This window comes from Saccostrea cucullata, unplaced genomic scaffold (assembly GCF_032062105.1).
Source record: "Saccostrea cucullata isolate Sc308-1 unplaced genomic scaffold, CSIRO_AGI_Scuc_v1 ctg7584, whole genome shotgun sequence".
Taxonomy (NCBI): Eukaryota; Metazoa; Mollusca; class Bivalvia; order Ostreida; family Ostreidae; genus Saccostrea; species Saccostrea cuccullata.
In genome coordinates this window covers 8855-30618 of record NW_026941575.1, presented here as the reverse complement: position 1 = coordinate 30618, position 21764 = coordinate 8855, and the positions used below count along the sequence as shown (strand labels likewise).

Sequence of the window (21764 nt, the reverse complement as noted above, 5' to 3'; positions counted from 1 at the left end):
TCTCTGACACACACTCACACCCTTCTTTTCTATTTTTATGTACACACGCAGACACAGCATAAGAAGATGTCTGTATCAGAGGAGATTCTTATATTATACTATCCGCCGAAACATGGCTGAAAATTGACCGACTCGGCGGTAAACAATATTCAATCAATCAATCATAGACTATACTGAGAAGTACTTAATATTAAAAATTTTTATTTGATTATTGTATTTGAGTAATAAAATTAATAATTGATCGATTTATCAAATAAGAATAATAAAAAAATTGAATACGAATTATATGCTTTCGATTAGGAATGTTATTTTTAACAATAAACATAGCATATGTTTATCAAATATAAATCGTTTAAATATCGAATAAGAACAAAATAAATTATCGAATATGAATTAGAAAATTATAGATTTGGAAACGAGAAATCATCGAAAAGAAATGACAAAATTATCGATAAGGAAATTGAAGAGAAACTGCGTATTATCAACAGGAAGCAAATGTTTTCAAATAGAAAAAACAACATGTCGAATATATAGGGATGGTAAAACTATGAACTTGATCTAATTTAGAATAAAAATAACATTTATATATGATATAAAATGAATTAGGGCTTGATTATTAATAAAATGTACACATGTTACCAAAATAATCGTACGTACAAATGGTCAAACGCATTACGGTAAAAAGAAAACAGATTTTTATCTAGGGAAGGGGGTGACTCGTCACTACAAAGAAACTTTTTCACAAGTTTATAGGAACAGGGGCCAAATTACATGGGGGTGTTTCAAGGTTATTTTATTATCGAAACACATTTTAAATTCTGCAGACTGTATTAAACTTTGCAATAACCTAGCTATTTTCATCAGGGGTTAATGTTTGTTGTATTCAAATGTCATGGAGATTTTCCATGCCCCATGAAATATGTAAATCCAATACTAAAAGTTGGTGTTTTTTTCACTTACCAACAAAATCAAATGCCCTCGAAAAAATATATTTTTCTCAAACCGCATTTCATCCACAAATATTAGTCCCTTTACTGTATAGAAAAAATATAATGTATACTTCTAATTCTTTTCATATTTGACGTGTAAATGAATATAATGTATACTTCTAATTCTTTTCATATTTGACGTGTAAATTAATTTCAGTTAGAAGACATTTAGCATCAGGATTGATATGACAGCAGCCATTAATATCTGAAGTCAGGTTACGTTATATCAAATATGACATTATAACATCGATTTATGATAAATTTTGATTTTTTTTTTTGGTAAATTTTATTTTAAGCATTCCCGTAAACATATTTTGTTCAAGTATTTTGACAACGCGTCATTGGTTTGCTATTAGAAGCGTACATGTAGCGGAGCCAGCCGAGGATTACCGATTGTATATAGAGCTGTTAACGAAAAGGAATAAACTTAAATCAGTATTTAAATCACTGATTATTTTTGCAATAATTTATTACTTCTATTTCATTTAATAAATTGCAGGAAAATATGCACAACACAGTTATCAAGAAATGAGCAGTAAAGAAAATCACTTGTACATGGAAGTTTTAAAAAAAGTGCAGGCATAGGGCACATATGTGGGTCACGTAAACTAGAAATTACAAACACGCCTAGAAAGTGTATGTTTAGCATCAGGATTGATAGGACAGCAGCTATTAAAATCTGAAGTCAGGTAATATCAAATATGACATTGTAACATCGTATATTATGATAAATTTATTTTTTTTTTTTTTGTACATTTTATTCTAAGCATTCACGAAAACATATTTTGTTCAAGTATTTTACAACGCGTCATTGGTTTGGGAGAAAAATGCCTGAGCTCTGTAACAAAGGAAAAAGGAGGGGTCCATCTTATGTAATCATAACTGTCGGTACAATTAAGTCAATAAGATAATCCAAATTCAAGATTTATCTTTTATTTATTAAATCAACATCAATAATTGCAGGAACAATTATAAAGATTACACCCCTTGTTTTGTCTCCAGTTTCAGCGGTACAAATATTTATTTTTTTTTAATGGAACTGTTGTCTTTTATGTCATTTTTTTTAGCATAAAAACATACTTTGATTATTATCTCGTTCTCTAACTCTGAACATATGAACATTTAGTAATCTGCATGGTTAACTGATACTCTGTTGGTTGAAGCTATACTTAAATGTAGGTCATAATGTATAAAATATAGGCCCCTATAGCAATCAAATTTCAGGGAAAGTGCACCCAGCTTTTGGTGTCATTTTGGGTTTGATGCATTTATTTATGTTATGTTGTAATTGTTTTGTTTGTATGTCCGGCCTTTTTGTCCATGATTTAAAAAAAAATCTAAATCTTAGTTTAAATAAGAATTATGTCCAAAATTTAAAAAAAAAAATCTGAATGGCATTAATTTAAGACCATGGCCTCAACTCATAAATTAAAATCATGAAAAAATGTGAAAGCCTAGAATTTTCTTGTGCATAAGATTGGACCAATGTACAAAGTTAATGATGAGTGAATCAGAGTTTTACATCAAGGTCATGTGGTCAAAAGTGATACTACTTTCTGAAAAGTATTGTAGTACGTGAAATTTAGAGCCCTATCTTTACTAATTGAAAAGTTTTGACTAATTTTATTGTTTTGATTAATCGATTTTCAAGGTCATGATGTCAAATATCATAGGGCATTTAGAAAGGTTTGTCACATTATTGAATGCACTGTAAAATATGAAGGCCTATCTATCTTTTCTCATTTAAAAGTTATGAACAATGTACAATTTTTTTAAAAGGAGGTCAAAATTTAAGTTCAGTTACATATATTAAGGGACAAAAAAAATTAATGCATATGGAAAGGTCTTGCCACATGTACATTATATAATACACATGTGAAATATGAAAGTCCTACTCTTTCTCAATTCAAAAGTTCAAAGTTTTTGTGATAGACCTACAGCTGGTTAAGGTTTAATATTCTTTCAATTTCCTGAAAGCTGGGGACAATTATTATTCATGTACATTTTCATTTTTCCATCAGTTTACATAATAAGTTATACTAAACTAAGTTTTCACTTCCACTCTAGAGTTGCAAGTTTCATCATGGATCCCCGCCTCAGTGCCCAGGATGTGATGCGATGTGACCTGTGTGAGACCGCTGTGGTACAGATGCACTGTGGCACATGCCTTGTCAACCTCTGTAAGGCCTGTGTGGGAGAACACTTTTCTGCTGATCTCTCAAAACCTCATAAAATTGTGGACTTCAAGGAAAGATTATCAACGCCTCTTTACCCCGGGTGTACCTCTCATGATAAAGAACGATATAAAGTGTACTGCAATGAATGTGACATTCCAGTTTGCACCAAGTGCATTACATCTGAAAATCATCTGGGTCATAAATTATCAGAAATATTGCAGGTGTTGGATGAAAGAAAAAACATGCTATTGAAAAAACAAACTGAATTAAATGAAACAATATTTCCAATCTACCTGGAAATTGCCTCTGATGTAGAAAAAGAACATGAAAATCTTTCAACTGCAATAATAAAACATGGAGAAGACTGGCACAGAATAATTGACAAACGCGTCAAGAAACCTAAAGCTGAGGGTGATGAAATGAAAAATACACAGTAACAAATTCTACAGAAACATCTGGATGAAATAAACAAGAAAATATTGGAAATCAAAGAAGATATCAATTTAATTCATATAGCTGTTTCTTCTCGTGATATTTCCAAACTATTTAGCAATACATTCAATGTAGATAAGTATAAGCAGCTACCACATAAAATTGTTCCCTCCTCAACTACATTCACTCAAGGAAGAGTAAATGGACAGCAACTGAGTACGTTGTTTGGAGCTTTATCCTTAACTTCCTCATCTACAGGAAAGTACGACTACAGCATGAAGACAGTACAGAAATCACCAGAAGCTGAATACTCTCCACCAGTCAAACAGCTGCTTGATGAACCAGAGATTGTCACCACCATAGACACTTGGTATAAAGAACTTTACAATGTGGCCTGTCTGAGTGATGAAAAAATCTGGACACGTGGATATGGCAACACCATAACACTCTACAGCATCAGTCAGGGATCACTGCTCAAGTCAATCACAACCAAGTCAGGGAATTGGCAATGTGATATAGCAGTGACAAAAAATGGAGATCTAGTTTATACTGATTATGATGATAAAACTGTGAACATTGTAAAGAATGAGAAGATAGAGGAGGTGATCAGACTACAAAACTTGAGACCTAAAGGTATCTGTAGTACCTCATCTGGTGACCTCCTGGTAATCATGGACAGTAATGATTACTAACAAACAAAAGTTGTCTATTACTCTGGATCCACTGAAAAACAAAGCATTCAAATTGATGGTAATGGTAAACCTCTCTTTTCACCAGGTAGATATAAAAGATATATCACTGAGAACAGGAACCTGGATATCTGTGTTTCCGATAGTCGAGATGGAGCAGTAGTGGTGGTCAATCAGGCCGGGAAACTGAGATTCAGGTACACTGGAGATACTCCTGCTCCAAAGAACAAACCATTCAATCCACAAGGAATCACCACAGACAGCCAGAGTCACATCCTTACAGCTGATTCTAACAATACCTGTGTCCACATCATAGGCCAAGATGGGCAGTTCCTCTGTTACATAGACTGTGGACCGATTGAACCCCTGGGACTGTGTACAGATACAAATGACAATTTGTTTGTTGCTCTGTGTAGAAAATCACAAGTGGAGAAAATCAAATATCTACAGTGATTTGAAGTCAATCATTTTAAAATCTGTATGAACATTATGCAGATTATGAAAGTTTCATAATTTAGCGTTCTTAAGTGTTAAAATTTAAAAAAATAATAATAAATTCATTTCATGAAAATGTTCAAGCTGCATTACTTGAATGAGTTTGTCGTCTTCAAATAGAGGGCGTTTTCGACACTTTATTTGTTTGTTTAACAACTTTGTAAAAACATATATACATGTATATATTAAAAACATATCACTTAAGTTGACAGATTCAAATCATTTGTTAACAATAAAACAAATAATCTGCATGTTAAGTTATTACTATTAATATTTTATAAATTTATAAAGTGCAACATCATAAAGAGATTTTAAGCGCTGTACAATGTTAACTTTGTGCTAATATGAAATTAATAATGACAATATACCAATCAAAAATACGTACGGGCTATGATAAAAATATTTAGGAAAATACAAAATACTGTATACAGGGTTGTTTTCGCCCTTTACACTTGCAAACAATTTTGCCCCGTTTTAAATTCGCCCAATCACAATTTTGTTTTTAGAAATTATACTGGTTCTTTGAATTCGCCCCATTTTAAATTGAAAGTTTGGCGAAAGGGGCAAAAACAAAAGGCCCATCCACATCGCTCACCTGAGTAACATTGGTCATACTATTCTTTAGATTTCCCCTTTGTAATACCAATTATGACACTGCCCTACTCCAAGGGATCATTATTTGGAGAATGGAAAATCTATACTATATAAAATATACCCAGAATATTTTCACATAAGTTTCAGAACTTCTGCCCTAGTGGTTCTTGAGAAGAAGATGTGTAAAGATTTTTCCTATATATTTCAATGTAAAAAGATTCCCTATTGTGACCCCGCCATACCCCATAGGGGTCAATTTAGAAGCTACTCTACTCCAGGATGCAGTTTCAGCTTTTCTGGCCCAGTGATTCTTGAAAAGAGGATTTTTAGCTCACCTGAGCCAAAGGCTCAATTGAGCTTTCTGATCACATCCATCCGTCTCTCTGTCCGTCTGTAAACTTTTCACATTTCCAACTTTTTCTCAAGAACCACTGGGCCAATTTTAACCAAACTTTGTACATAGCATCCTTGGGTAAAGGGGAGTTCAAATTATTTAAATGAAGGGCCTGGTCCTCTCACAAGGGGATATAATCAAGAAAAGACAAAAATAGGGTGGGGTCATTAAAAAATCTTCTTCTCAAGAACCACTGGGTCAGAAAAGCTGAAACTTATATTTATCAAAGCATCCTTGGGTAGTGTAGATTGAAATTGTTCAAATCATGACCCAAGGGGTTGGGTGGGGCCACGATAGGGAACCAAAGTTTGACTTAGATTTATACAGGAAAAATCTTTAAAAATCTTCTCAGGAACCACTGAGCCCAAAGAGCTGAAACTTATATCAAAGCAACCTTTGGTAAAGTAGATTCTAAATTTTTCAAATGATGACTCCCAGGGGTTGGGCTGGGCCACAATATGGAATAAGTTTTATATAGAAATAAATAGGAGAAATCTTAAAAAATCTTCTTTTTAAGAACCACTGGGCCAGAAAAAATGAAACTTATGTGGAAGCATCCTTGGGTAGTGTAGATTTTAAATTATTGAAATGATGACTCCTGGGGGTTGGGTGGGGCCACAATGGGGAATCAAAGTTTTACTTAAGGAATGAAGCTTATTTCAACTTATTTTATACGATATTACATAAATTGGGACAATTTACACTTTATAAACCGCAAACGGTTTATAAAAAGCATAAACTGTCCCAAGTTTTGTTATATCAAATATTAGTTGAAATAAGCTTCATTCCTTATAATTTAATTTTAGTGCAGACAATGAGACAATTTTTCTCCCAGAACAAGGCTTCACAATGATTAAATTTTAAAAGTAATGTCAAGCGGAGTAATACGTTTTTGACATAACTCATTGTGATGTAGGCAAGTTATGTTACACAAAATGGATAAATCTTTTATCCAATCAAATGACATGTTACAAGTAAAATTAAACCATATAGAAATATTTATGAAAATAACTTAAAAATCTTCTTTTCAAGAACTACTTGCATAGCCAGAATAGCTGAAACTTTTGTGGAAACATCCTGGGTAGTGTAGATTTTAAATTGTCCAAATTATGACCCGTGGAGTACTATGGGGTCCCAATAGGTATTACAAGGGGGGAAATCTGGTTACAAATTGAATGGTCAAAGCTTCTCAGGTGAGTGAGGTGGCCCATGGGTCTCTTGTTTTTATAACCCCACCCTACATTTTTTTATTATTTCCCCTTTGAGTAGACTTGGCCTTTCATTTTAACAATTTGTACTCCCCTTTACCCAAGGATGCTTTATACCAAGTTTGGTTAAAATTGGTCCAGTGGTTCTTGAGAAGAAGTTGACAATGTGAAAAGTTTATAGACGTACGGACGACGGACAACGGGTGATCAGAAAAGCTCACTTGAGCTTTCAGCTCAGGTAAACTAATAAAACAGGGCGAGAATTTTTCCTCTATACAGTAATCCGTAAATTTTTACAACACTGTAAAGAACTATATGCGGTATATTGCATACATTTGCCCCCACAAAAGTCAAATTTTGAAAACTTCCTGAAATGTGCTGAATTCAATAAATTGTATGAGAAATATAAATTAACAGAAAATATTATAGTGTCAAAGCAGTTTATTCACAATTTTTGTTTTTATGACGTCACAAACTAGTCCAATTTTATATCCTTTTTCAGAGAGGACAAAATGGACAAAATTTAAACAATTTTAGCTTTAAAATTAATAGAGCGCAAGTTTGTTCAGGAACAATATTGACATATTTCATTGATATTATCATTCTACACATTATATTTAAATATTGATCCTGAACACACATGCGCTCGGTGACTTTTACTCAAAATATCGACAAAATATGTACATTTTTCTGTAAAATTCATAAAAAACTGAAATTTACGTCATATTTGTGACGTCATTATGTACATATGGCGTCATTACTTATGAAAATATTCAGTGCTTTGAAGTCAGCATATACTCCCCTGTTTAAGAACTTAATTAAATATATCTCCATCAAAGTTTGATTTTGGGGGCAAATATTGGTTATTACCGAATAAAGTTCTTTAAATGTAGGAACCAGGAAGGAAAATGAGAGGGTTTCGTGAAACATTAAGATTTCTGCTATTACCATACAGTATGTCTCTATTTGAACAAATGAGTGAGGATACTGAAGTTTCAAATGGGATTTTAATAAATGTACTTTTCTGTCACAAAAACAAATTGTACACTTTGTAATAATAAAAAAAAATTTAATAAACTTTCACAAAAATAAATTGTACATTTTGTCTTATTACACCTTTAGTTTGCCTATTTACTCTTCGTTTACATTGCTACACAAGTTTGACAAGAAATGAATCACTGACAGTTATGTATCTCAACCACTTCTGGGGAGTTGTCTGCTCTTGATTTACAATTTTCACAGTTTTTATCTTCATCCCTGAGAGAAGATGGCCAGAAATTTCAAACTCCATTCTAAGAGGTCCAACGTCTTCCCTGTTTAGTGCACCGCTTTGACTTATCAACTAAAAACAAGAATGAAGTAGAAAAACCTAGTGTTACATTATACCTGGATAAGAATTTAAGGGGTCCCGACCCTCTGCTATAAATTTCACTACAGAAAATTTAAAATTTGTAATATTGATTATCATAAACAACAATAACATAAAAGAAAATAGGAAAATAGTTTGAATTATGAAGCACTGCTTATTTTTTTTCAGAAATGATTTTTATGTCAGATCATATGATATGAAGAAATTGAACACAGAGAACAGAAAGAGTAACGCTTTATTATCACAACATTAAATTTAATATATGAGGTACATATGAAAATGATACTTGGTATCATACCTATTAAAATCATGCTAGAAAACATGATGAAGCAATGCTTCTTAAGTAAGAAAATCACAATGTTGTTTGTGGTTGTAAGAATAAAATACATCTTTGAGGAGGAGTTATCTTTCTTCTAAATATTTCTTCATGTGAAAAAAAGTCACATTAATGAAAATGCTGAATTAAGTACTTGAAACATTAAACCATTTTTAAAATGGGCCTTAAAAAGATTTAACTTATTCAATTTACAAGGCTCTAGATGTGGGATTTAAATGTTTTATTGTTAAATATAATAAAACAATTACAAAGAAATTAGCAAAAGAAATAAAAATTAATGTTTCCATCATATGTTAGATTTCATTGAATTGACTACTCAGAGGTCTCTTGAGTAGTATTCATATTTTGTACTTTGAAAGTTATCTCTCTTATCAGAGGGTCGGTACAAAACAGAAAAATTTGTTGTGATCTGCAAAACTGCTCGCAAAATGCTGCTTCAATGCAATCATCAATAAACTGTTAAAATACCAAAAAAAATATTGATGTACATCAAACCAATTTTATATGAGAAACATGTAGATTTGACGTACCCGAAACTGAGCGACAGATTCAGTGTGAGGAGCCAGTGATTTTAGCTTCCATAGAATGGTACTGTCTGTCTTTTCCAGTGTGGCTGTTTGCTCACTGCTGTCTAGGTGCTGAGAAATGCTAAAGTCAATTAAATATAACGGATATAATAACATACTTGCAGCAAAAGTACAGTGTATACAATATTTATAAAATTACTCAATTAAAAATTGCTAGGTTTCTACATATATCCAGTTTTAGTGCACAAGTCATACATGCATTTATGTATTAACGATTATTTATCTTAACTCTAATTTCACATTCTATCACGTAAACACATACATTCATTTGGATAACTTACTTGGACACCGACTGAGGGACCCCAAACTTTAATCTAAGGTTGACAGAGGTGACAGGAAACATGTTTTTTATCCTCAGACAAACCATCACATCCCTGAAATAAAATAAACATAAAGCTTAAGGGTGGTATTATTGCTGCATATTCAATCAAATTTATTGTGATTAGGATCTAAAACTGATTTTATGAAAATTTATGTGAAATTAGAATTCACATGAAATGAATTTATGAATAAAAGACATACATGAATGTGTACTAATTAACTCTAAATACCCCTTGAAAGCATAAAATTGATAACAGAACTTCTTCCTACTCTCTACGTATTATCTGAAAGCATGTATTAATAATAATAATAATAATAAATGCTTCTGCTTTAAAATTGACAGAATACAGTTGTATGACCTGCTGTGTTCTAGTGGCTGGACTGAGGAGACAAAATGAAAAGGGGAGGTAATGCTGCTTTCTCCACTGACAGAGTAGGACATCAATGTAAACTGTAAGTAGAATTGTAACATATAAAACATAGGACACTGACTGGTAATCCTGATCAATTAGCTATTACCTATCTGCTGAATCAAACAACATGCTAGGAAAGAAACGACATGCTAGTGAAAGTGACAACATGCTAATGAAAGTAACAACATGCTAGTGAAAGTGACAACATGCTAAAGAAAGTGACAACATGCTAGTGAAAGTGACAACATCCTAGTGAAAGAGACAATACATCTGTTATGATCTTGTGAACTATCCTGAGACATTAACATACCTCTCCTATCTGAGGACAGATAGTCAGTATACTGGGTGTGTCCACATTGTCCACTTTGGCAGATTCATGGAACACACAGTTATCCAACTGGACATTGTCTCCATAAGCTGAAGTAATAAAAGTAAATAGAAAATTTACAAAATGACAAATTGTAAACTAGAACTGTCCAAACGGGACAAAATACTCCCCGTGGGATTCAAGTTTTTCCATAATAAAGAAAGATATGGACCAGACACAAATTATAAAATTTTTCTTCCAGTGACCTTGAACTTCCCCATATGACCTTGGGCCAAAGGCATGACATACCCTTAGGTTATGAGCAATCTTTGTGTGAAATTAGAACTTACCAAGTTTATCCATTAAAAAAATATGGACCGGACACGAATTCTGAAATTTTCCTTCCAGTGACCTTGAACTTCCCTAAATGACCTTGGTTCAAGGTCATGACACATCTTAATGTCAGGAGGAATCTTTGTGTGAAATTAAAACCTTCCAAGTTTATCCTTAGAAAGATATGGACTGGACACAAATTATAAATTTTTTCTTCCGGTGACCTTGAACTTCCCAAAATGACCTTGGGCAGGGCTCCACATGAACGCTTGTTCGCTTGTCCAGTACCAATGAAAAAAAATTTCGGACAAGTGAATATTGCTGGGCACTTGTCCGATTGGACAAGTGATTTTTCTTTGTAAAGAAGTCTTCAAATAATAATAATAAAACAAAAACCCAACCATTCGGCTCACCTCGGCTGACTACGGTACCCTACATCAAATGACTTTTGATGTAATCGGCCGAGGTGTGCCGAGTGAAACCCAACTATTGTAAAGTTTATCGAATATAAACGGAAGCAGTACATAAACCTGAATTTCGATCCCGATATCAAACGCTATGTAAGTTCACACTTGATCGGGATCGATGTTCACTAATTGCAGCCATACTATTGCATGGCGTGGATCTCACGACGTTTGCGAGTTTAGAATATATTTGATTGATATTACAGATTCACTTGCGCACATTTATGCTATTGTCAGGACAGGAAGTCTAGATAAAATTTAGTTTTATATGTGTTTGTATTATTTATCAATAACAAGCACATTTAATTTTTTAATTGTTTTCAAGTTGACATAACAAGACATTCATTGAAAAATTTTCGGACAAGTGAAGTTCGGACAAGTAAATATCTTGGTCACTTGTCCGAATGGACAAGTAGGGAAAAAAGTTATTGTCGAGCCCTGTTGGGTCAAGGTCATGACACATCATTAGGATATGAGCAATCTTCATGTGAAATTAGAACCTACCAAGTTTATCCATAACAAAGGTATGGACCAGACACGAATTCTGAAATTTTTCTTCCAGTGACCTTGAACTTCCCTAAATGACCTTGGTTTAAGGTCATGACACACCCTTCTTTGTGTGAAATTAGAACCTACCAAGTTTATCCATAAGAAAGATATGGACCAGACACAAATTATGAATTTTTTCTTCCAGTGACCTTGAACTTCCCCAAATGACCTTGGGTCAAGGTCATGACACACCCTTATATCATGAGCAATCTTTGTGTGGAGTATTAGATTCTAATGTTCCTCCGTAAGAAAGATATTGACTAGACACGTTTGCACAGACAGACGGACAGCTAGACAGACAGACGGACGGAAAAGGAGATTCCTATATCACCCCCCAAACTTCGTTTGCTGGGGGTATAATTAGAGTGCTTAGATGTAATGTGACTGAGTTGAAAAACACACTTGAAATGTTTGAGGTTCTTCATTCATTTGTTTCTGATTTCATACCTTTTATTCTGGAATTCCGCTGAACTATGATGTTGTTGTTTAAAATGACCTTGACCTGTGGACTGCCAAAGAGAAAGTTTTTGACCTTCATAGCACCACTGACCTCAAGACGTGAAACACTCCCCTGCAAAGAAAAAGTGGTTTTACATGTATAAAAATATACTGTAAAAACACTTATTTTCGTGGGGACAAAATTACGTTGATTTGTCATCAAAAATAGTTTCGTGTGCATTTAATTTCGTTGTTTTGAGAGTAAGTCTATTCAATATAAAGTCATATAAAATTTCATGTGGGATTTAATTTTGTTGATAGTTGTTAACAACGAAATAAACAAAATTTAATCCCACACGGATATTTGTGCTTTTACAGTATATAGAATGTAAAAGTCATTTTGTCAAAGGATGTTATATACAATATGTTTAAATATCAACTTGAGTTCTTTTAAAATATTGCAAAATTATTCAAAATAAGAGAATGTTAATTTGCAAATGGAGAGAGTTCAATGCAGAGTTTTACATATATGTCAGTAAATTGAATATAAAAATATTAATGTATGAGGGTTGCTTGTCATAAAAATTTTGTGGCTTTTATGTGATATTTGCAATTGACATTTGAATTTACAAAGTAAAACTGTATAGCTCTCAACTTTCTTTGGAGTACATGTACCACTACTATTGTTTAAAATATAGAGTAGTCAAATTGAAAAGAAATAAAATTACAACAAAAAATAAATAAACTTACATCAGCATTTATAACACTTGTGATCTTTTCTATGACATCCACATAGAGTTCATTCTTTCTCTTATCCTGAAATTATAACTTGTCACATTATAAATTCTTCAAAGCAAATTGAAAATAATGGATACCGTATATACTCGCCTATAAGTCGGTATTTTGGGAGTTAAATATTGGTCTAACACTCTATGTCCGACTTATGGGTGCGTCATCAAGAGATATTTTTCTGGAGGCTAAAATTTAGTATTTTATTTGCATTTCTGACGATTATCAAAGAAAATGTTTGGATGTAATATATGATAATTTATGTATTCTTAGATTATACATATAAAGTACAAGATTTTACCTATTTAAAACTTTTATTTGTAATTTTAGTGAGCATTGCCGTTTTACAAATAATTTATGATTAAACATTAGTGTCATTTTGAAAAATATGAATATAAAACCAGGTTAAAACATCAACATTACTGATTTACTTGAAATTAGCATCCGATTTTGACAAAAAATGTACCGACTTATAAGCGGGTCAACAGCAAATCCCACCAAAGCAACATCAAAAAATACAACCGACTTATAGGCGAACCTACTTATAGGCGAGTATATACGGTACTATAATTGCAATATTTTAATCTTCTCTATCTCCATGAAAAAGGTGCAGAATAAATATGCATGACTTCGTTGCAATTTTAATTTTAAATCCCTTCTACAAGGAAGTAAAATAAGGTTGTACAGGTATAAACACGATATGTGGGTCACTTGACATAGATAATAGATATAGATACACATTTAGCAACAGGATTCCATTACCATCAAAAGTCAGGTAATATCTACATTGATTTTGTAACATTTGCATTATTATAAGTTCTAATATTTTCCTTGAAAATTCAATTTTAAGAATTCATGTAAACATGATTTGTGTCCTATTTTTATAACCGAATCATTGGTTGATCAAGTATGTGCAAGAATAAAATGGCTGATCTCTGTAATGATCCAAGGACAAGATAACAAAAACAAGAATGTTTGATCTTAATAGAGAAATTCTTTTTTATAGTTTTGGACATAAACTGATTAAAAAAGTGTGGAAGTACATATTATGTGAGAATGAATTGCTAGCTATTTCTCAAACAATTTTTATTTGCATGATCTAGATATAGAAATGACATTTGACCCTCTTGTCACTCTCCAATTTTGAGCACTGTACAATTACTGTATCTATTTTTTTTCTACGAATGGAACTATTGTCTTTCTGATGATAATGTAACTTTACCCAAGTTCAAGGAAAATAGCACGATTAAAAGAAATTCTCTGTCCAAAAAAGGCACTCTGTCTTTCAGGAAACAACTTAGAAATCAAAATTGATTATCAATTGCAACACAAATCATTTTAGTGTATAAATATAACTAGTATTTACCAATGCAATTTGCCTCTTTATTAAGTTAAAACAAAGTTCAATATGTTATATAGTTCACAAAGTTAATGTAAATTTAAGTTTTCATAAAGTTTTCATAAGATAAACTGACTTATAATTGTCACACTAACTCTATATTTCAGAGTTAAAAGTTTAATCATGGACCCCTTTACCAGTGCCCAGGACGTGATGAGATGTGACCTGTGTGAGACCGCTGTGGTACAGATGCATTGTGATACATGTCTTGTCAACCTGTGTAAGGCCTGTGTGGGAGAACATGCTTCAGCTGATCTCTCAAAACCTCATAAAATTGTTGATTTCAAGGACAGAAAATCTACACCCCCCTTCCCTGAGTGTACATCACATGTTAAAAGCCGATGTAAAATGTACTGTAAGCACTGTAACTTTCCTGTTTGCAATAAGTGTATTGCATCTGATCAACATTTAGGTCATAAATTATCAGAAATATTGGAAGTTTTAAATGAAAGAAAAGACAAGGTAACCAAAGATCAAACTGAATTAAATGATGTAATTTATCCAACCTACCAGGACATTGCCTCTGATGTACAAAACAGAATGAGTCAGTTAGAAAAGGAATATGGAGATCTCTCAACAGCCATAACAAAACATGGAGAGGACTGGCACAGAGAAATTGACAAACTTGTCAAGTCAAGAAACTTAAAGCTGAAGTTGATGCCATGAAAAACACACAGTTCCGAACTTTACAGAAACATCTGGATGAAATAAACGAGAAAATTATTGAAATCAAGGATGAAATCCAATCAATTGATAAAGCTTTTACTTCTCGTGATATTTCAAAACTATTAAGCGCTACATTCAATGTAGATAGATATAAACAGCTACCCCATCAAATTATTCTCTCCTCATCCTCATTCACTCAGGAAAAAATCAATGGAGAGCAACTTAGTAAGCTGTTTGGAGCTTTATCATTAACTTCCCTTTCTATAGAAAAGAATGGCTACAGCATGAAGGAGATACATCAGAAATCAGATGAAGCTGGAAACTCTCCTCCTGTCAAACAGCTGCTTGATGAACCAGAGACTGTCACCACCATAGACACTGGGTATAGAGAACTTTACAATGTGGCCTGTCTGAGTGATGAAGAAATCTGGACAAGTGGAGAAGACTACAACATGACACTCTTCAGCATCAATCAGGGATCACTACTCAAGTCAATCAGAACCAAGTCAGAGAAAAGACCATGGGACATTGCAGTGACAAAAAGTGGAGATCTAGTTTATACTGATTACAGTGATAGAACTGTGAACATTGTGAAGAATAAGAAGATAGAGGAGGTGATCAGACTACAGAACTGGAAACCTGCAGGTGTCTGTAGTACCTCCTCTGGTGACCTCCTGGTTATCATGAGCAGTGATGATTACAAACAAACAAAAGTTGTCTGTTACTCTGGCTCCACAGAGAAACAAACCATTCAGTTTGATGATAAAGGTAAACCTTTCTTTTCCCATGGTCCCTATCGTAGATATATTACTGAGAACAGGAACCTGGATATTTGTGTGTCTGACATTGGAGCTGGAGCAGTAGTGGTGGTCAATCAGGTCGGGAAACTGAGATTCAGGTACACTGGACATACTCCTGCTCCAAAGAACAAATCATTCAATCCAAGAGGAATCACCACAGACAGTCAGAGTCACATCCTTACAGCTGATATTAACAATGACTGTGTCCACATTATAGACCAGGATGGACAGTTCCTCCGTTACATAGACTGTGGACTGGTTTATCCCGATGGACTGTGTACAGATACAAATGACAATCTGTTTGTTGTTCAAGTTATGAACCAACAAGTGAAGAAAATCAAATATCTGCAGTGAATATAATTATGTTGAAAGTTTAAAATCTGAATGAACATAATGCAGGTTATAAATGTGTCATACCTTTGTGTTCTAAATGACGTATTACATGTACATGTACAAAAAATAAATCATCTTCATGAAAATGTTTCAAACTGGAACACTTGATGAGTTTTCCCTTTTTCATAAGGGTGTATGTTGTTCGATAATGAAATGAAAAATAAAATATATTGACTAAAGTTATCAAGTCAAATCAATTAAAATATGAGAAAATGTTCCAAATAAAAAAATTGTAAAACATATACTCAGTCAGAAATTATACATAGTATGTTGAAATTCCTTATATGATCAAGAATATTCTCTGACACATACACCCTTCATTTCTATTTTGATGTAAACACTAGGACAGCAATATGAGATGATGTCTGTATCAGAGGAGTGTCTTAGACTGTTCTGCCTGGAGATTGATTGATTGCATATTGTTTAATGTCCCTCTTGAGAATTTTTCACTCATATGGAGACGCCACCACTTGCTAGTGGAGAGCTGCAAATTTTGTCCTATCACCCATTCTCAATATAAGGGCTCAAATGATGTCGCCTCATTTTCATTTAAAAGAAATACCACTGATGTAATTTCTAAATCAACATTATAAATAGTCATATAACAATGAATAAGAATTCATATAATTATCGATCTGAAAGGGTATTTAAGGAATTCCAAATTCAAATATAGTAGCCTATTTGAAATGTACGTTACTGTCGCCGAGGCAAATATTATTCTGAATCCCCTCTGTGTAATATATAGTGTTGATTCTTAAGTAAAAATTCTCTGATAAGTTAAACCTTGTATCATATATATTTCTTTTCATAACAATAAATACATTTTCTTTGTGATAATAAATAATTTTTATTGTGCAATGTCCCTGTCGCTTAATTCTATTTCAACCACATTACAAGCAAACACAAAGATTATACACCTGATAGTTTTGTTCTCCTTTATTTACTGATGGGCTAAATTTGAAATTTCAATAGATTTATTACTCCTACTTAGATAATGTAACATGAAATTGAACAATTTGAGCAACTTTTATAAATATGTTTACGGAATGAAAGACATTTTCAATCGTAGAGATAAGAAAGAAATGTACGTTACCTATATTCTTCCATTAAGAATATATATTAAGTAGAAAATATGAGACGACTCTGAATAAGCAACCCCTTGTATCCTGTAAACTGGCAAAGACGTTTTGCGTAACACAATTAAAAATTATTTTTTACATGAAAAGTGATCATTTGAAATGTACGTGACTGAAATGTACGTTACCATGAAATTCGAATTAAGTGAATCTCGCACGAATTTTCATGTATTCTCATACTTTCATACACTCGAATGTGTACACAAAGGAAAGTTTCAAAGGTTGTAGGTCGGCTAAATCCCAAAATTAATGAAAAGAAACGTTTCTGCTGAGGAAAAAAATATATTAAGGTCAATTATATGTAATATAATTTTGATACCTGGTATATATTTCTGAATACGAATCCTGTATGATGCATTTCTTATCATATGCAAGTTCGAATAGTATCAATATCTTGCGTGTCTACCGTACGCTTGTGGAAGAGAATTGATTTTTATATTTGAAATGTACGTTACGTATGGTAACGTACATTTTTCGTATTTTTTACTGACATTTTTTTTTAATTTAGTCAATGAATTGCGTTTACACGAGCGAAACAAAATTATCGTTACAATCCATTTGACAACTGGCCACATAAATCCATCTAAATGCACCCCAAATCCTCCTAAATGTTTTAGACTGTTACCACATGCTAGAAAATTTATTTCAAAGTGTCTTAAATTCATCTTTGGCAACCTTTTTGCAGTTTGTTTACTTTTAATATGCGACTTTTCGTCAATATTAATTTAATTGTTGTTGATAATTTAAAACAAGGTATGCATGGGCTTATAATTGGAAAAAAAAGAAACAAAAAATAGAAAAAAAGAAACAAATAGGCCTAAACCCAGAACACAAGACGGTCACGTACATTTCAAATACTGAAAGGCACACAATACTCAGTTTTGTTTGAATTATTGCATTTTGGGTTATATTTTTCCAGATCTGCTGAAAAGCACGTATGCTTGTGTTTTGAAAAACGAAGTTGCAACATACTAAATGAAATTGTTAACAAACTGTCGATGAATATATTCGGAATAGATTTATGTCAAGTTTCAATGGCCAAACACGAACATTTGTTAGATCATAGCAAAATACGTCTGACTCTTATATTTTTTGGCTGTACCCTTGCACACAGGTAGAAATAACCAGGCTACAACCGGTGTCAATTTCAGCGAAACAGCACAAAAGAATAGTAATGAACTGAGGTGGAGGGGACTCTCCAATAATATGTGAAATGAACGTTACCGAAGTGACGTGACATTCATATAGTTGATGACAAATAACCTCGTTTGTTACATTATGATTTCTTATATTACTGCCTTAAAACGCTTCATTAAAATGATTTTTATGTCAATAATTGCTTTTTTTTCAAAAATTTCTTATCACTAATTTACATATTATTACAAGCTTGAAATGTACGTTACCTACTCATATTCTGAGGCAATCGTGTCTTTATAATTGTGATTGCGACATATAACACAATGTGATTACATAGAGAATCTTTTTTTAATAAACTGAAACAAAACGATGAATTTTTAGATGAATTTTAAGCATTTTATTAAACAGAAATATATCTTGAAATGTACGTTACATTTACGTAGTTTTCTAAATCGGCATGGATATATGTTAAGAAAGACAGTAACTACAAAATAGAATTTTACTACATGTACATGTTAGGTTCCAGTATCTATAGAAAATGACAAGATTCCAAAACTGATCGCTCTAAACAAAACAGAGAGAAGAATTTAAAGCATATATTTAAAAAATGTTTTTATACATTTGGATCAAAAAGTAACCATTGTTTTTTGAAAGGAAAAAATCAAACGCACGGTCTTATGCCGAGAAAATGTGTTGCTGACAGAGTTGGTAGGATATGCTGGTGTTAAGATGAGCTATTTCAATTGTGATTTTAATGACTACTGTACATTTTTTTTACATATCTTTTTGGACATTGAAGAAAGAGTAACGTACATTTCAAGCTACATTTCTGAATAAAATCACCCTCTGCTTTATCGTCTTGTCATTATTCCATGTATTATAATTTGATGAAAAAAATCTGGAAACAAAATCTTCAGATACTTTCTTTCAAAGATAATTGATAGAAAAATTGTTTTCTTGAACTTCATTTTTTAAAAAATCAGAGAGGCATTTGTGCCCTTATATTGAGAATGGGTGTATACTCGGCATTTAGGGCCATTGAGCAGGGAGGGATCTTTTTCGTGCCAGCACCTACTGTGACACGGGATCTCGGTTTTAACGGTCTCATCCAAAGGACAGGTCTCCACGTCCCACAGTGGGATTCGAACCTGCCACGTAAGGATTAAATCCTTACTTCGCGACTCTAGAGCAGACGCTCTAACCACTGCGCCACGCGGGTGACTTCTGCCTGGAGAAGCACTTTATCATGTTGTTTATCCTAAACTTTTTGACACCCTCCCCCTAAAAAAAACAGCTCCTGGTCATTTTCTCATTTAAAGCAATATGAGCTGCAAATTTGATGTCAGAAAGTTTTGTTGCAATATTATAATTAACTATTTCAATTACAGAAATAAAGAACATTTTTAAACTTCTGTTGTTCAAATTTGCAATGGAAGAACTTTTTAAAGCTTTGATTAAAGCAAAATTACATTATTTTCCTTCTGTACAATATTGATTTCTTATAAAATATACTACATGTATTACTACATATATTCCATTGTACAGACATAATTATTTCTTCTGAAATAAATTAATACTTCATTTGAGTCTTATTGATCATAAAGGATTATAATACATGTATAAATTTATCATAAGAGCATTTTAACAGCAAAATAGAATTTTCAGAAATGCAGCTCATATATAATTGCTTTTATAAAAATAAAAAAGCTTGCTTTAAGTCTTTAGGTCTCGAACGTCTTAAAATGGTCTCTGTAAAACTGAGGAAAAACAATTAACAATGATTCAAATTAATTTACTTAATCTAGCTATCAGCGAAATTTTTACCAACTTCAAAGAATCTTTAAGAAATAACAGTTGTTGTAATTGAGGTCCAAAATAATTCTCCAAGAGAATGACTTTTTGTTTTGTATATATTTTTTCTGTATTGAAGTATGCCTACCTTCTGGACAGAGGAAGCTATGACAGGTCTGTCTGTGGCTGGGATAGGGGTGGTCTTTGTTTCTATACCAAACTGAAAAAAAATAGAGCCTGGCTCTTAATGCTATCTCTATGTACATGTATATGCAAATCTTTGCAGACGTATTTGAATTATTTCAAATATTGCCAAAGATTTCTTAATAACTGGTAATTAACATTGTTTAATCACAAGAAGTATCCAGTTAAAGAATTATGAAACTGTAAGGGTAAAAAAAAATATTTTTAAATGGTAAAATTTTATAATTTATAATGGAAAAATTACCTCCTCTGTGGAATTTATTTTCAAGGTTCATTGAGTTAGAAAAAGCATGAACTTTATAAATTTTTAATGACAAGTCCTATGAATTCCTTTTGGATTTGTAAGTGAGTTAAAATTTTTTGGAGGACATGAATTTTTCTGTCTCTTCATATCATAAAAGCAACAAAAATTAACCACGTATGAAAACGTGTGATTTCAAAAAGCTAGAGATTACAGCAAACTAGGAATCACATTATACAATTGTGACATAGGGAAGTATTTTTTAATTGCACTCACCACCCGTGATGTAATATCCTGTGCTTGTTATTGTTAATTACACCTGTGATGTAATATCCTGTATTGGTTATTTTTAACTTTACTCACCACCCGTGATGCAATATCCTGTGTTGGCTGTCTGTTTATGCTGGTCAGTACCGGTGTGGACTGGATATGAGGCTGTAATTTATCTGTAGTGGACAACTGGACATAACCAAAGGCCTGTGTAAAAGAATTATGAAAACTACAGTCTGTATTTATAGGGTTCAAGGGCACCAAAAAGCAGAGCATCATGTCGCAAAGAGCATATCTATAAATCAAGGCAACATTCTACATCAATTTCTGACATTTTTGTTTCACACAGACTTGCTCACCCTTTCACCCACAAACCCACACGATTACATTACTGTACAAGTATTCCCTTCAACTCTATTGCAAGGGAATGATAATATTTAACCTTTTCCATATTACATTTTATATGTTGAATTTACTGAAGATGATTGCTTCAGTAACTTTTTTCTGAGTGCACTCACCAAAAATACATTCAGAACCTCTAGAATCAGGAGAAGATTTTCTTGTAATGATTCCTCCGATACCACACCACAAACATCCATGAAGATGTGATATGATCTGTAGAATATAGGGTCATGGTTAAATGAAAATCTCAGTTGATAAATGTAAAATATATAGCTGGAAATTGTTTTGGTAATATACATTGTATACAAAAAGTTGAATGAATACATGCCAGATGAATCATAGCTATACCCCACCTAATTCTACGTTTTGACCAAGGATCATCAAAATTTACATCTTTGCTTCCTGTGATTAAATTACTGATAGCTTTACTGCAGAAGCAC

General features: G+C 32.8%; 2 protein-coding genes and 1 pseudogene across 2 annotated transcripts in view; 2 read left to right on the top strand and 1 right to left on the bottom strand.

The window, feature by feature from the left end:
* Positions 1-16104, top strand: part of LOC134258090 (uncharacterized) — a 22871-nt gene extending 6767 nt beyond the window's left edge. Inside the window, exon 2 of the mRNA XM_062740656.1 lies at positions 14392-16104. Coding sequence (XP_062596640.1) covers positions 14947-16104 — 1158 coding nt within the window. The 5' untranslated portion in view covers positions 14392-14946. The remainder of the gene's footprint in view (positions 1-14391) is intronic.
* Positions 3484-4830, top strand: LOC134258079 (tripartite motif-containing protein 3-like; annotated as a pseudogene).
* LOC134258089 (uncharacterized) lies at positions 8113-21764 on the bottom strand. The gene is made up of 10 exons (XM_062740655.1): positions 21441-21764; positions 21016-21129; positions 20356-20427; positions 12847-12912; positions 12106-12229; positions 10316-10422; positions 9952-10043; positions 9553-9645; positions 9215-9332; positions 8113-8320 (listed from the first exon to the last, which is right to left on the bottom strand). Exons 1-10 carry the CDS (start codon positions 21648-21650, stop codon positions 8129-8131), a joined length of 1188 nt encoding a protein of 395 aa, XP_062596639.1. The 5' UTR covers positions 21651-21764; the 3' UTR covers positions 8113-8128.